Source organism: Paracoccidioides lutzii (assembly GCF_000150705.2).
Source record: "Paracoccidioides lutzii Pb01 unplaced genomic scaffold supercont2.19, whole genome shotgun sequence".
Classification (NCBI taxonomy): Eukaryota; Fungi; Ascomycota; class Eurotiomycetes; order Onygenales; family Ajellomycetaceae; genus Paracoccidioides; species Paracoccidioides lutzii.
In genome coordinates, this window is record NW_015440965.1 from 326,307 (window position 1) to 342,044 (window position 15,738).

General features: G+C 46.0%; 4 protein-coding genes across 4 annotated transcripts; 2 read left to right on the forward strand and 2 right to left on the reverse strand.

Moving 5' to 3' along the window:
- Positions 1-2,781: 2,781 nt before the first annotated feature.
- Positions 2,782-6,681, forward strand: PAAG_06641 (hypothetical protein; the record flags this gene model as incomplete). Its single annotated transcript, XM_015845952.1, has 4 exons — positions 2,782-3,013; positions 3,087-5,977; positions 6,044-6,260; positions 6,362-6,681. The coding sequence occupies 4 exons, from the start codon at positions 2,782-2,784 to the stop codon at positions 6,679-6,681; spliced, it is 3,660 nt and encodes a 1,219-aa protein (XP_015700178.1).
- A 3,529-nt stretch (positions 6,682-10,210) lies between these two features.
- PAAG_06643 (uracil phosphoribosyltransferase) lies at positions 10,211-11,219 on the reverse strand (the record flags this gene model as incomplete). Its single annotated transcript, XM_002791427.2, has 3 exons — positions 10,211-10,623; positions 10,718-10,817; positions 11,037-11,219. 3 exons carry the CDS (start codon positions 11,217-11,219, stop codon positions 10,211-10,213), a joined length of 696 nt encoding a protein of 231 aa, XP_002791473.2.
- A 699-nt stretch (positions 11,220-11,918) lies between these two features.
- PAAG_06644 (hypothetical protein) lies at positions 11,919-13,640 on the forward strand (the record flags this gene model as incomplete). Its single annotated transcript, XM_002791428.1, has 1 exon — positions 11,919-13,640. One exon carries the CDS (start codon positions 11,919-11,921, stop codon positions 13,638-13,640), a length of 1,722 nt encoding a protein of 573 aa, XP_002791474.1.
- Positions 13,641-13,996: 356 nt separating this feature from the next.
- On the reverse strand, positions 13,997-14,558 carry PAAG_06645 (hypothetical protein; the record flags this gene model as incomplete). The annotated part of the gene is made up of 2 exons (XM_002791429.2): positions 13,997-14,247; positions 14,399-14,558. 2 exons carry the CDS (start codon positions 14,556-14,558, stop codon positions 13,997-13,999), a joined length of 411 nt encoding a protein of 136 aa, XP_002791475.1.
- Positions 14,559-15,738: the final 1,180 nt, after the last annotated feature.

The following is a 15,738-nucleotide window of genomic DNA, read 5'->3' on the forward strand; positions in this document are numbered from 1 at the left end:
CAAGGTAGAATCCCAAACCAGGTGTGATTTTTTTTTTTTTTTTTTTATTTTTCCGACTCAAAAGAGTCACGCCTCTAGGTTCACACCCAGAAGGCTGAAGCTGGGCAGCCGAGTTCCAACGGGAGTGCAGCACAGGAAGATCAGTGATGAATCTGGAGAACGGCATTAAGACATTCTGGCGCCTTTATTGGCTGATGGGACGCAGAAGAGGACTTTTTTTTTACTTTTTGGGAGTTCTTGCATAGGCAGGTTAAAAGGGGGGGTAGCGAATGGCTGGAGTTCTTGGGGATCGAAGCAAGGGTTATTTTCGACCCAGGAACAAACGATAGGATGGATAACGGCGAAAGAAAGAAGAGTTCTGCAGTCTACTTAAACCGGGATGTTTTTGCATCCGTTGATAAGTTGTGGAAATGCGAAATATGGAATTGGAACCCTGGGAATGCGTGGAGACTGCCCAGGTGTCTCCGGAAATAACTAAAGCATATATCAAGGGAGTCCGGTACGGTAATTTGCTGCTCCGTGGGCGTAAGCCCTTTTTGTATGTTATCCACAAGCATGCTACAAGTTGCTTTGGTCGCCTTTCATGCTTGAAACATTGCGCTGCTTGGTACTGAGGGGGGCTCAGCTGTATGACACTGAAGGGGAACATCAGATAACATCAAAGTCACATCAGAGTCATTCTGATGCAGCTTCTTGATGCGATCAGGATTACAGTTGAACATGAAATTTAAACGTCAGCTCTGAAGGAAGCACCAGGGAAGTAGTTGGATAATAGTCAGTAGTATTGCAGATTGTTGTTCACTGCCAGATGGATCTATTCTGTGCTGGTGCTGACACTTCCATGCCACAGAATGGCTTGTAATAATTCTCTGTAGAGGGATATATGTAATATGGTTATACAGTCTGTACTACAGCGTACATATCTGGGCCCGAATGGGCGTGGTAACACACTGATATACACACATGAGTTCCTCCCACCTTACCCCCACCATTTCCCTCCCGTGTCCCAGCTTTTCCCACCCACGCCCCACTGACCACACCGGCCAAGGCAGCTGGAGTAAGCCTGGGATGTAGTATTCTTCTGCCTGAATGACGGTTGGTACATACAGATAGAAGTACCTCCAGTACATGTATGTTACCAGGGTTCACCTTGACTAGTTAGTTAATTCTCTAACTAACTTAACTAGTTACCTTCGACTAACTAACTCCACCACAGAGCGAAATTCCCTAGGTTCTGGGTGCAAGACGCAACTAGTATGTCATCAATTTGGGATGAATATGTAGAAACTCTATTTAGAGAAAGGATTCGAGTTTAAGTCTTCTCAATTACTGAGGCTGCATGTCTATTTAAATATATTTTATATCATTTCACATTATTGAGCATATTAATGATATGAAAATCTAAGCTAACTACATATAAATTCATATAAATTAGTTGACTGGAGACTGAAGAGAAATTTATGTGTATTTTGTAAGTTGATATGAAAACTAAGTTTTTAACTTACTAGTTATACTTGACTTCTCTTAATAGTCTTAGTCCCTCAGTCTCAGCATCATTCTCATGAGTTTCATCACAGTGCGGTACCTGTGATTCTCATGAACATAGAAGAACTACTAGTGTAACTTAAACTAAATTGTTTAGTTGTTGCTGAGTGTAGATAATTCAGAGTGCAATCTATCTAATTAGTTGAAAAGTAGCAATTTTATCTTTCGCTTGATAAGAATTTCGCTGTGGTGGATTACGTTACCTCCTCCCACCAGGCTCATCTCATCCCAATTCGTTCATCTCGCTCCCTCCGTCTCCTCTTCAAACTCCAAACCTCTCTCTCACTATCCATCCCAATATCATCAATCCCTCGTTTCTCTCATACCCCACCAACCTCATTTCTGTCGCTGTCCTCGATATCCCTCTTCCTCTTCTCAGTTGTCCGCTGTGTCCGTGTCTGGCCTTGTTGAACCAAAACCCTTCCCGCTCATCTATCAATCTTTCACACACCCCCTCGCAAACCTTTTCTCCCTACCTCGTCCCGGTCCCGTAGACATCTGCTCTTCAACCCCACTCATTTCTTTCTCGCTACCAGCCAGTCGTACGATACCGTCTAAATAAGAAGAATCCGCTCCTTTCATTATTTATTGATATCTCTCCTGGCCCAAACCCCAACAGTGCTGCCATCCATCCCCTTCCAGATCTGGCCTCTTTCGAGTCCAGAGGGACTACCATCATAACCATTCCTCTCATCAGGATCACCACAGTTGCCTGCCGTGGGCTTTATTTGTTGCCTCTTTGTGTTTTTGTGTTTGTGAGTGAGTGAGTGAGTGAGTGGTTGGTGACCTGCCGTCTCCCAGTTCCATTCTTTGGTGTACTACCGCCAGACATTTTGGACCCGGCCCCCCTCTTTCGTGGGCCGCTTTCGAACTATTTACTGGAAGATACATTTACATTTACATGTGCTTCCTCGATCCCAACAGGAACTGAAGGGGAAAAAATAAAAAATATAAAAAAAAAAAATAAATAAATAAAATCAAAATAGAAATAAGAGAACAAGAATAAAGAAGGGAAAACGAAAGCAAAGAAACCCAGTGATAACCAGACCAGAGACTCCGTTTTCGCTTTCTTTATCAGCCGTTAAGACTCCCACCAAATTCCAAAACCAGCACAACGAATGGTTTACGACAATGCGATAGAATATCCACTTCTTGCTCTTCCAATTTTGGCCCCCAGAACCCCTTTTCTTCCTCTCCTCCTCCCACCCCTCTCCCATAAGAAGTATCAATCAAACCATGTACCTTTCTCGAAATGCTGTCCCTCTGACGGTCAACTCGAAATCCGTTTTGAATGCGAAATCCGGCAATTTTGCTTCAGCTGCCTTTCACTACACTGAAGGCCAACCATCTTCCAACGACGACTCCCGGTACCATTCCAATAACCAAACCTTCTCCCACACACACATGGCGACACTTCACGGAGGCGATGCATACAATACTACAAACAACAACGGGGGAGCTGAAGAAGGTTCGAAATGGCTTTATTTATATCCTTTTTCATTATGTTACTATTATTTTAGGCTGACGGTGAATATAAGTAGCATACAACTCTCCCATAGAATCTCCACCCGCTCTATATGTTCGTGCTCTATATAACTACACTGCAGATGACCAGACAAGTTTGAGCTTCCGCCAGGGTGACATTATACAGGTGCTGAATCAGCTGGATACTGGATGGTGGGATGGTGTTATTGGTGATGTGCGTGGCTGGTTCCCAAGCAACTACTGTGCAGTTGTAACGGACCCAGATTCAATAGGTTTTGGCGGCCAATTTGGCCATGAGGGCGGTGACACCAGCGCTGAATCTGGAGCTGATGACTACGACGATGTGGACGACGATGTGGATTCTGAAGGAAACCCAAAAGACGATCAACCAATCCTCCTTCCCATAGAGGGTGTAAGAGGCTCAAGAGGCTCAGAACAGGAAGAAGCCGCCTTCTGGATCCCACAGGCCACTTCTGACGGACGACTATTCTACTTCAACACCTTGACTGGTCGAAGTACCGCAGAGCTTCCGCTGGAGACTCCCATGTCTGCAACGGAGTCCGGCCCACGAGATCGGACAAATATATATCTTCCTGAGCAGACACGGGCCCCACCGGAGTTAATGGTTGGCGGCATTGACCGCGAGGAGGATGAGTACGATGGTTCGGGCTCAGAGGCTGAAGGAGAATCTTTGATCCGCTCCTCACACGGCTCCTCATCAAGACGACGACGGTCGTTTATTTCCGACGGCATGTCCCCTGCCACTTCACTGGACTCGATGAATGCATCGCCCATAGCGAAACCATATTCTGAAACAAAGAACGTGCACCACCCACCACATCCCGCTAGTCAGTTGGTACCGAATAGTGGCATGTTTACGCGTGTTACCAATGGCCATTCCGCGCAAAGCGATCGCATTACTCCTCCCTCAATCTCATCAACTATTCCCCGCAATTTCCTCGATGATGCCTTGTCTACACCTATTACTTGGAATACCCTTGTGTCGAATATGCGTCAAGCCATTGACGCCTATAGGCGTGCGATCATGGAGGGCAATCGTGCTCAATATGTAAGGCTCGCTGAAGATATTTCAGACCACCTCAGGTTGTTACTTGCCGCGGGCTCAGACACGACTGATAACCATTCGGGAAATCCTTCTATCATCTCCACAAACAAGCCATTATATCCCCATTTTCGTGATATGATGTCGAAATTCTCGAAGCTTGTGCTCTCCTCCCATATCGCTGCAGCTGATTGGCGAGGCCCAGATTCTGACGCTAAATGTTTGCAGGAGGCCGAAGGGGTTTTACATGGTGTCTACGGCTACGTTGAAGTCGCTAAGCAACAGCGGGGTGATGAGATTAGCCGTCTAGTGCCTGGATTTGTACATGGGAGTTCCTCCTTTGGTGGCCATTGGCAAAACAACAATGTGGGAACCAGGAATTCACCTGTATTTTTGGATTACGCGAACCGAGATACGGGCCATGAGCCAGCTATGGTGCTTGACTCAAGCGTCATCGACAGAATCGAAAACCTCAAGAGCACTCTTGCTGCAAGCGCCCGGAGACTGGAAGACCAACTGGTTCTCTCAGAGAAGACTGTTACCTCCAGAGTGCACCTGGCCATCTCAGACGCTGTGTGCGCTGCTGGAACTAAAGTCGTCGAATGCTTTCAACCCTGGATGTCACTTGTGGAATCCATCGACCTTGCTCCTCTCGATCGCGGTTCCCAGAATCCCCAGCTAGTCGACTTTAGCCTCCAGAAACAGCGGGCATATGATGGCGTTGCTGATTTGGTGCTTAGTTGCCAAGCCGTTTCTGCTCCTCTGGGTGATGAGTGGGCAGAACTAAGAGGGGATACTCTTGAAACTCGATTGGCTAGCGTGAGAAGTGTCTGCCGCCAACTACAAAATTACATGACCCAAATCGGTTTCTCTTTGACTCTACTGCTCGAACAAGCTCCTTCGGAGCCAACAATAACTCGAGATGTTGGCACATTATCCAAAGTTCCGTCGGGATCTATTGGAGTGCCCTCGTCATATACCCCAGCTGAGAGACAGCCGGTCAAAACTCGAGCAAATATCGACAAGGCGCAGCGATTCTTCGGAGACACGATCCCCACTGAACCAGCGAACCCTTGGTTCTTAAATATTGATCATGAATCAGAGGTTTTCTATGACAACAAGGGAGATGTACCGACACTCAAATGCGGTACGCTGGCTGGACTGGTGGAACATCTTACCCGCCATGACAAATTGGACACCTCTTTTAACGCTACTTTCCTTCTAACATATCGCTCCTTTACAACTGCATCTGAGTTATTCGAAATGCTCGTACACCGCTTCACCTTGCAGCCACCGTATGGCCTGGACCAAGCAGACCTTCAAATCTGGACAGAACAAAAACAAATCCCAATCCGCATTCGAGTCGTTAATATCATGAAAAACTGGTTTGAGAATTACTGGATGGAGCCTAACGACGATGCAAACTCACGCCTCTTGCAACGCGTATACGCATTTGTCAAGGACTCCGTTGCCAAAACGAAAACACCCGGTTGCCAGCAACTACTCAGCCTGATTGATCAACGTATGCGTGGTCAAGACACCTCAGCAAAACGCATGGTTCCCACCATCAGCGCCAATGCGCCCCCGTCCATCGTCCCCAAGAACATGAAAAGGCTGAAATTCCTGGACATCGACCCTCTGGAGTTCGCGCGGCAGCTTACACTTGTTGAATCGCGGCTGTATGCAAAAATAAAGCCGACAGAATGTCTAAATAAGACGTGGCAGAAGAAATTAGCGCCTGACGAGCCGGATCCTGCGGCAAATGTGAAAGCACTGATTTTGCATTCGAATCAGCTGACGAATTGGGTTGCGGAGATGATTTTACATCAGCAGGACGTTAAGAGGAGAGTTGTTGTTATTAAGCATTTTGTTTTGATTGCTGATGTACGGCACGCCCCTCCGTCTCCTAAAATAACGTTGCTCTATATAATCTTACGCTAACTTATCTAGAAATGCCGCGCTATGAACAACTACTCCACACTGACGTCGATCATATCGGCTCTTGGTACAGCACCAATCCACCGATTGAGCCGAACATGGGCTCAAGTCAGTGCCAGGATATCTGCGATTCTAGAGAATCTGCGCCGGCTTATGGCTAGCACTAAAAATTTTGGGGAATACCGCGAGGCTCTGCATCTTGCTAACCCGCCCTGTATTCCATTTTTCGGTATCCTTTAACTCTCCTTCTCTTTGTTTTTCAACTTCAGACATGAGAGAACACCAATTGTTATGTGGGGAACACCCTATTAACCTCAAACCTGAAACTAGGCGTCTACCTAACAGACTTGACCTTCATCGAAGACGGAATCCCTTCCCTAACTCAATCGCATCTCATAAACTTCAATAAACGTGCCAAAACTGCAGAGGTCATCCGCGACATCCAACAGTACCAGAACGCACCCTACCTTTTTCACTCTGTGCCCGAGTTGCAGGATTACATGCTCAGCAACATGCAAGCGGCTGGCGATGTGCATGAGATGTACGATCGCAGTTTGGAGGTTGAGCCACGAGAGAGAGAGGATGAGAAAATTGCTAGGTATGGACGATTGAATGATGCTTCTGTTTTTGCATTGATGGGTTCTGGTTGAATTCATTATTTTTAACAATACCTCACCACTCAACCTTCTCCCATGCGTGCCTACCCGGCCCAATAATTTCCTTTTCTACCCCTGCTACAGTTATTACACTTTTTAATTCCCTCTGGATTTTTTTTTTTTTTTTTTTTTTTTTGGGTCAGCGCCATGCAGCACAGCCAAGCGGTGCTCTTGGTATCAACTCGGTTGGGCTGAGCTGGCACGTGCGCTGTTACGGCAATTCCATCCGACAAACCAAGCCAGTCACATGTTTAGGTGAAAGTCCTCAGGACGCGCTTGGCGGCGTAGGGAAATTTATAATCGAAAAAGGCCAATGACAAGTATTGTTCACCCTCTATTTGCGTCTCGGATAATGGGCAGAAGAAGGCGTATGCTGTGCCCAGTGCCCAGACAAAAAAGCTCTGATGCTTGAAATTTTTGCAGAGGCATAACTAATTATTTCATGTTTTCTTTTCTTTCATTTTTTCTTCTTTCGTTTTGATTTTCTTTTTCTTTGTCTCTTCCCCCCCAAAAAAAAGGGTTTTCAAATCGACAAGTTTTAGATTTTGCTTATGGGGATGGGTGGTTCAAATACTGGGTCTTTTGACTAACATTTTTCAACCACTTTACTTTTTGCGATTTTCGCGTAGATTGCTCTCCGAGTCGGGATTCCTATAGCCCCCCACCCAACCATAAGCATGGAGGTCTCTCGCGCTTACCTGCCATTTTATTCCCAAGAAAATCGATCCCAGTCGGGTTGCTTGCGGAAGAAAATTTTTTACACAAACGACCGCCCCCACACTACCCGGCATTTTACCTCGCACATGCACATATGCATACAATCATTCAAACAGACCCCATGCACCATTCCCTATCACAACTCTCTCCGTGCACTAGCATGACTTCGGATTGACGGTAGAGACCGGTCAATCTTTTATGTGGTGCGTCTTACGTGGGGCTAAGGGAGACGAGCCGAGATAAGGAAGCCGGCGGGATCAACCGGATCTTCAATGGATGGCGACATTATGTGTCAGTAAACCAATGTGACGAATTTTTTTTTTTTTTTTTTTAAAAAAAAAAAAAAAAAGCAAAGAATATCATTGCCTTAATATTTATCAGCGTTATTCGAGGGCGGGGCTTGCCAATGGAGAAGGGCATGGCTTTTGAAGCGGGTTACAGAATGGAACAAAAGGGGTTGGATATCCCGCGCTCTGTCCCCTGTGCTTTTGCCTGCTTGTGCTTAGCCTTTAAGCTTGACGTTAAGCTACTTGGGACTAAAAGTTTAACTTCAAACTTTCAGAAGTTTAAATCCGGCTGCAGCAGAATATATTCGGGATATTTTCGATTTTCTTCTACTAAAAAAAGAAAAGGTTGCCACTGTCTCCGTGGGTTTGCCATTCTACCGAGAGAACGTGTAGTGTGGCGCGGAGTGGTGTGGCTGGTGTCGAGATCAGAGATGGCACGGATGGCAAGCAAAAAAGGAAGATCACTTCCTCACATGCATGATGACGGACGCTGAAGGATGGATATGATGACGATTATGGCTGATATATTGCATCTGTACACCACCATTCGCTGTGTTTCCAATGTTTTCTTCTTTTTTATCTCCTACTGAAATTCAATCGAGAAAGAAATGAGTAAACCGGAGTTTATTGTTTTCACCACAAACGCTCCTCGAGTGTCAACTATTTCATGCAGAGACGCTACTCAACTCGCAAACGCTACATACGAACTGATTGGATCCCGAGCTCTTCGAGAACAAACCCACCCCTCTTTCCCGTGTCCAACCCGTGGTTAGAACCATGTGGCTTAAGTGGAAATGAGACTATCGTAACCCAATAACCATTTCTGCAAGGGGCGCTGTATGGTCTTGACTCTGCCATCCAATGTCGGATTGTCAAACGCGACCATATCGAAACGACATATATCTATCATCCCTATTATCTGTTTGCATATATTAAGCATAGTGCACGCTATCAAAGCTCTGGTCATGCATGCAGAGCGAGGACGGCGAAGCCACAGCGGAAAAAGGAAAAACATCCGATGGAGCTTTTGTTCTTCAAATGAGAAGGCGAATGAGTTTCGTTGTTTAATTCTATCTAACGATCTGGAGTATACACTTATGCACACAATTAAGAACGCTGCTGAGAGAAGAAAGACAAAGAATATTTTATCTGTTTTACCAGATCTACGACGCATTGTTGAGTTCTCGTTTTTTTGGTTTTATTTTACGGCATCTAACATATGATATACACCACCTTACACGCAAGTTTTCAAAACAACATTCGAGCAAGCTATTTACTTTGTTTTACTTTATTTATGATGAGGGAATGGATTTTGGGTCTGGAAAGTAACGCCCCACAAGAGGAGTATACCAAACGTGGTGGGCAGGGTGGGAAGAAATGGGAAATTAAAAGTGGTGCCGTGGAGCCCATGCAGGAGTGTTGACGGGAGGAGCATAGAATGTGGGATGTAGGGAGATATATAAGTTTTTTTGTTTTGCTCTTCTTTTTTCCTTTGAAATCTCCTTGCCTGATGTTTCTGGCTAGGGCATTTATTTATTTATTTATTTTTTCTTCTCAAATTATCATGTGGAATGATGGCGGATGAACATCAATGTTGTGTGTTTTACTATGGTTTTACGTGTTTGCTATGCTATCTCCTGTTATTTTGAAGTTACTAGTTAACGAACTTTGGGCAAAATGGAATGGGAATGTGGAGTTTCAAATGAAAAAGATTCTTTTCCCCTTTTTTTCCTTTTTTTTTAACCCCACTTTTCCCTTTAGCCTGGAAACCCCGTAGCTGGGGAATATGCACGGGCGTATAATAGCAGGTTTCCATGCCGGTTGATAAGATTTTAACGAGGCGTCGAGAGCGCACCACTGCATGATGATTGAGGTCTACCTCGACACAATGGTTCCACACGAAGGGGAGCTGCAGTCGAGACTCTACTGCGGGATTAAACAACCGGTGAATTGAACATATGAATCTTCGAAAACTCACTGGTTGCGCTGCAATTTCTTTGTGATCTGATCGTCATTCGCAATTTGTCACCAGGGCGATGAGAAAAGAGCCCTTTAATATAGTTGAAAGCCAGGTAGGTGATCTATGGCTCGCCGCCCCAGGTAAGGTGATGATCTCTAGTTATTTGATGGCAATTTCAACGCAGATACCTCCAAAGGGTACGCGGGATCGAGGATTCTGTAGGGCTCAACGGCTCCCACAATTCCGAATGCGCTGGATACCACACGCAGAGCGGCCAATATCTAACTCGTCAATAAATCGATAGTGTGGAGCAGCAACTCCAATGCAGGGATTATGAATAACAGAGGCAAAGTCACCCGAAAACATTTATAGTCAGGTATACCAAACATATTTCAGATTCAAAGATAACCAAAGCATTTTGGAAATCGAATGCATCTATTTTATAACATATCTGGGACACATTACTTGTATCATCCGCTCTCCTTTCAGCTTCTAACCTCCCACAATGCTCTCTTTTTCCATCGTTCCCGATAGGGACACCCTTCTAATCAAAAGCCGCTCATTTCCCCCGTGCTAAAAACAAACGATCTCCAACATCACCCACACCAGGCTTGATCATACCCTTGCCATCCAATTCCGGGTCCACACCACCCAACCAAACAACCACCCCTTCTGGCCATTCCTCCACTGCGCGCCTTGCTCCCTCTTCACTCGCCAGTACACTAATCACCAACACCTTTTTTACTCCCCATTCTTTCAATGTCTGGATTGCAGCGACACAAGTGCCGCCTGTTGCGATTATTGGATCAAGGATGATAGCAAGAGTAGCTGCGGCTGCGTTTGTGGTGGGGACATCAGTGGAGGGGCTAAATGGAAGGTTATTGTAGTACTCAACGGGCTGTAGAGTAGTGGGTTCACGAAAGAGACCAAGGTGGTGTACGGCGACGGGTGAGGGGAGGAGATCCTGAATCGCTGGTTTTTGGAACAACGTTAGATTGGTATCTTCCCATAAAACACAGTCGTGCTTGGTTTCAGGGGCCGGTGGAATGTTAATGGGTAGATATACCTTGGACCATGCCTAGACCTGATCTGAGGATTGGGACGAGAGCAATATTTTCAGGTGCTATGCTCTCTTCTCGATATTCGTATCCAAGTGGTGTTAGGGCCTAGAAATGGAAATAGCTTCAGTGTCAGCCAACTGCTAAAGAAGCCATAAAAAGAGACTTCCTCTCTTCTTCTTCTTCTTCTTCTTCTTCTTCTCCTTCTCCTCCTCCTCCTTTTCCAACCCCCTCTTCCCACCCCTCTTCTACCACATTTCCTCCTAGTCTGGCTTACATACGTTTTCCTTTGGATGCTAGGTAGATTAAGAAGAACTAAGTGCTCACCGTACCGCTCGGCGTGACCCGCAAGTTCGCATGAAGGGCCTCGCAACCAAGTATCATAGAAATATCATTGACCAATCTGCTCGTTTGCCTCGAGTCCGCGGTGTTTGAGCGCAGCTGGGAGAGCTTTACGCGCAGACAGGGATGTTGAGAAACGTGGACGTTGGTTGGGAGTGAGGAGGCCATAGTTGTCTTCTCCTGGATGGCTTTGACAGATATTGGACTACTCGGTGCCTGCGAATTAGATGGCGATCTACGAGTTGTGGTATGAAATCTAGAGAACTGGTGAAGTTAACAGCTGACATCAGAGCTGCTTATCTTATCAGTTCAGGCGCAGACGCAGTGTATTGTACTGAAGTTTGTAAGCAAGCCGTATTCAGCAGATATTGTCCACATATCTCTGTATAAAACGGTGGTACTGATCATACAAAGAACCCTTTTTTTCAATAATACTGCTAGTCTAAAGTAAGGTTAGGCTTCCATATCACGTGTGATGAAGACCTCGGCTCTGGAATATGAATATCAACATCGTTCATCGAAACAAGATGTGTTGAAATTTTCTCGACCTCAATTGAGAAAGCAGATCAGTGTCCACATATACAGTCCGGATATCTGACGGAGGGCAACAGAGAGGGCCGTGGGGCCCCGGGAATATTTATTGGCACGTTCCTGCTGTTGCTCATGAACTGTCACTAACACTTAGCTTGCTGTTTCGTCAAGCCCATGAACGACTGGGTCCATCGGGAGCTCCCAGGCTACAATCTTTAATTTTTCATTTTTTTATTTTTTTATTTTGTTTTGCGCGAATGCTATTCTAAAATTTCCAACTAGAAGGGAGCAAGGATTATCGCTCTTAATCAAGATATCAAGATATCCAATTGAAGCATGGATGACGAAAAATCCAGGGATAACCGTTCCGGTCCTAAGAGCAGAACCCACGTCCAGCAAGAGAGCCAAGTCGGCAGTGGGTTGTCGCATCATGAGAATTTAGAAGGGGAACGGTCAGGATGGAGAAGAGAGTACCACAGAGAGGATAATGGGGTGTCTGCAGGCCTCACTAAGCTTGCTATCCCAGATGCCCCTGAAAATGCCGACGATGAGTTGCAAAGAGAATGCACCCGAGAGGAAGAATTTCAAGATGCTGAGCGTACCGAATCACTTACCGAACTTGCAGTCCCACCTCCTATAGGCCGTGTACCATCTCATCGGGGTGACTGGGCGGCTCTCGAGAGCGCTGAGTCTAGAGTTACAACACCTGTCCCTAGCGCTGAGAATGTCACTAGGAGCCAAACGAGGTTATCGAAATATGCTACTCACCTTTATACCATTTCATACCTTGTGTTATTCTCAATTCTAGGTGTGCTTGCACGGATTGGCATGGAGTGGTTAACTTCTTATCCTGGCGCTCCTTTAACTACAGGAGTTACGTGGGCAAATGTAGGAGGCTGTCTCTGCATGGGATTCTTAGCGGAAGATCGAAAGTTGTTTCGTGAGGAATGGGGGCAGTGGAGACCAAAACATTCCAGACGTGAATCTACCAAATCTAATATTGCTTCTAATCGCTCTGATCGTAAGCATTCCCCACGTCCTGTCAGACCTCACAGCCGTCGGTTCTTCCACTACCATAGCCACCACCAACGGCAGCAGCAACAGCAAAATGAACAACATGAGCAACCCGAACGAAAAGAAGAGCAATCAGAGCGACCCCTAGACCCAGCCCAGTCCCTTGAAAGGCACAAAGCCGTCAAAAAGACCATACCACTCTATATCGGCCTAACAACCGGTTTCTGTGGTTCCTTTACCTCCTTCTCCACCTTCATGCTCGATGTTTTCCTCGGCCTAACAAACGATCTCTCAATCGCAGGCAGCCCGTATAACCCCATCCCCCGCAATGGTGGATACAGCTTCATGGCCGTGCTGGCCATAATAATATACACTCTCTCCCTCAGCCTCAGCGCCTTACTCTTCGGCGCCCACCTTGCCATATTCATAGACGAGTATACCCCGATAATCCCCTATCTCTTCACACGCAGGTTCCTCGATCCCCTTGCGGTTTTCCTAGCCTCTGGATGCTGGCTTGGTGCGGCCTTCCTCGCCATCTGGCCACCAGACCGTTCTCTTGGTGTCCATGAGTACTGGCGTGGCAGAGCGGTGTTTGCCATCGTTTTCGCGCCGCTGGGTTGTTTGTTTCGCTTCAATGTTTCTCTCCTGCTCAATGCGCGCATACCTAAGTTTCCCCTCGGAACTTTCGCTGTGAATATCTTTGGGACTATGGTATTGGCTATGTGTTACGATCTGCAGAGAGCTACGAGGGTAGTTGCCTTGTCTTCCGCTTCGTCTTCTTCCTACGCTTCTGCCGCCGCTGCGATTGCCGCGGGGGCAGTTAGTGTAACACGTCTAACGGGCTGCCAGGTGCTACAAGGCGTTATAGATGGGTTCTGCGGGTGTGCGACGACGGTAAGTACGTGGGTGGCGGAGCTGGATAGTCTTGAGCATGAACATGCGTACTTTTATGGCCTGGTTACTGTCGCTGTTGCACTGGGAGTTTTGGTTATTACCGTTGGTTTGTTGAAGTGGACAGTTGGTTTTGGACTTGCGGTTTGTTAAAAATGAGGTTATATTGCTTATAGACATATATATCGTAGCTGGCTGATAAAAAGATCTCCTAAATTATTGAATCTGCCTGGCGGGCATGATGTCATCAAATACAGACGTATAACGTGAAACCCCTTTCGACCCTTCCTCATGCATCATAAAATACAGCCCTCAAAAAGGCGGAACCAACAAAATAACCAAAAACCAATTCATACCCAGTCCAAACGCCAGTTCCCAAATCCCCTACATCCATACACCCTGTCATAAGGCTCCTATCATCAAACCCAAACCACTCAAATACGACCAACCCACCTCCGAATCAAGGTCAAGACACATCACAATAACCTACGCATGAGTCCCGCCCTTGCTTAAACAATCAACCCTGCCGTCGTATCCCCAAACCCAAACCCATTCTCACCCGTGCCGTTTCGGGTCGACCGATCTGGTCTCTCACCAACGGCTCCCGAAACAGACAATTCCGTCCCTCGACCAATCTCGTCATACCCGTTACCACCTTCCAGGCCCTGCTGCTGTTCTTTCTCAGCTCTCCGGAGGCGTTCTTGAACGGCAAGGGCCTCGCGACGGGTGGCTTCTTTTGCATTGTTGCGCTTTTGGGCAGCTGTGTTTTCGTTATTTTGTGGAATGGTTGAGGTGACGGGATGTTTGGTATTGACTTTATTTATTTTTATTTTTATTTTTATTTTTTTTTATTTTTTGTAGTTCAAGATGAGGTGAGGGTTGAGGTGGGATGATATAAGCGTTGAACATACCCTGCCAGAAATATGAGTAGAGCAGCATTGTCACAAGCGACAGAGCTATGAAGCCGAACATAATGCCCAATTCTCGTGCCATTGATGGCACGGGCATGTAGGGTATAGGTTCAACATCGCCAGGCTTTGCGGAGCTGCGTGGTCCAGGATAGCCGTTCATTTTGTACAAAGTCCTCTTTCTTCTTTTTCGTTTATTTCTTTTTGCAGTGATTCTTGGTGTAATAAGTCTGATTTCTCGCCACTCGTCTTGCGTATATGGGAAGATCAAAATCCTTTTTCCAAATAAAAATTTATGAATATTCAGTAAAATGGTGGCAGACGGAGGATGAACTGGTCAAAATCAAAAATAAAAATAAAAATAAAAATAAAAATAAAAAAAAAATCCCCCAATTCTGCGCAACTAGCACCTCATTAGCTCGAGATGCAAAAACGTTCGATATTACTGCACGCGAGAAGAATGGTAATAAATAGGTGACTGGGTATTTTGAGGCCGTGTGCTCTCTTCTGTTTGCAAACAAAGAAACCAGAGATTTAGGCTTTAAGCTTAGATGCCCCTCGAACTTAAAATGCATAATCGTCCCCTGGGAACGACCTTAGAAAGGGGCAGATGAATGCGGAATCCAAATGCTGATAAACGGCCCAATTGAGAAAAGAATAGCTCTTCCATACCCTAATCCGGTGGTATGTTTAAATCTCCTTCGGCTTCAAGCACTATTCCTGCTTTTGTGTTGCTCTGCTGATTTCCGAAGCTGAAATAGTTTCGAATTTTATCGATCGTGTGGAGGATGAAAGATAGGTGTATCTTAAATAATATTCAGCCTGTGGTTGCTCGCTTTCTGCCTGTCCTTTGTTTCAAGACATCCTTGTCTGCGAAAAGTAGCCCTGGTCTTGCGCTGGCCAGGAAGAGATGACGGTAACGCAACGGTTTTGGCTGCGCAAGAAGGGAGATGGATCGAAAGATGACAGTTTGTCTGCAGTTGGATAAAGGGCAACGCTGGTGAGGATAATGATGACGACGGATGGATAATTATTGATCTTTGATGGGCCGCACACACAACGTGGAGGATCTGCGGGACCCGGAGTGGATTGAGTCAGCAAGCCCCAATAACTAAACTAGTTGAAAGGTCGGTTCCTTTTTAGCTTTTTAGCCCCGCAGTTTGCGACAGCGAATATTTCTCGCAATAACAATAATAACCTTGGAAATTCACTACTGGAGAAATATCGGGATGCGCAGATAAATGAAAACGGTGGGATGGAATACGGAGTGCAATTCCAGCATTGTGTCGGGTTTGCCGCACAGTAATAAGGACATAGGTAACTTGCTCGAGGGAAAGCCATCG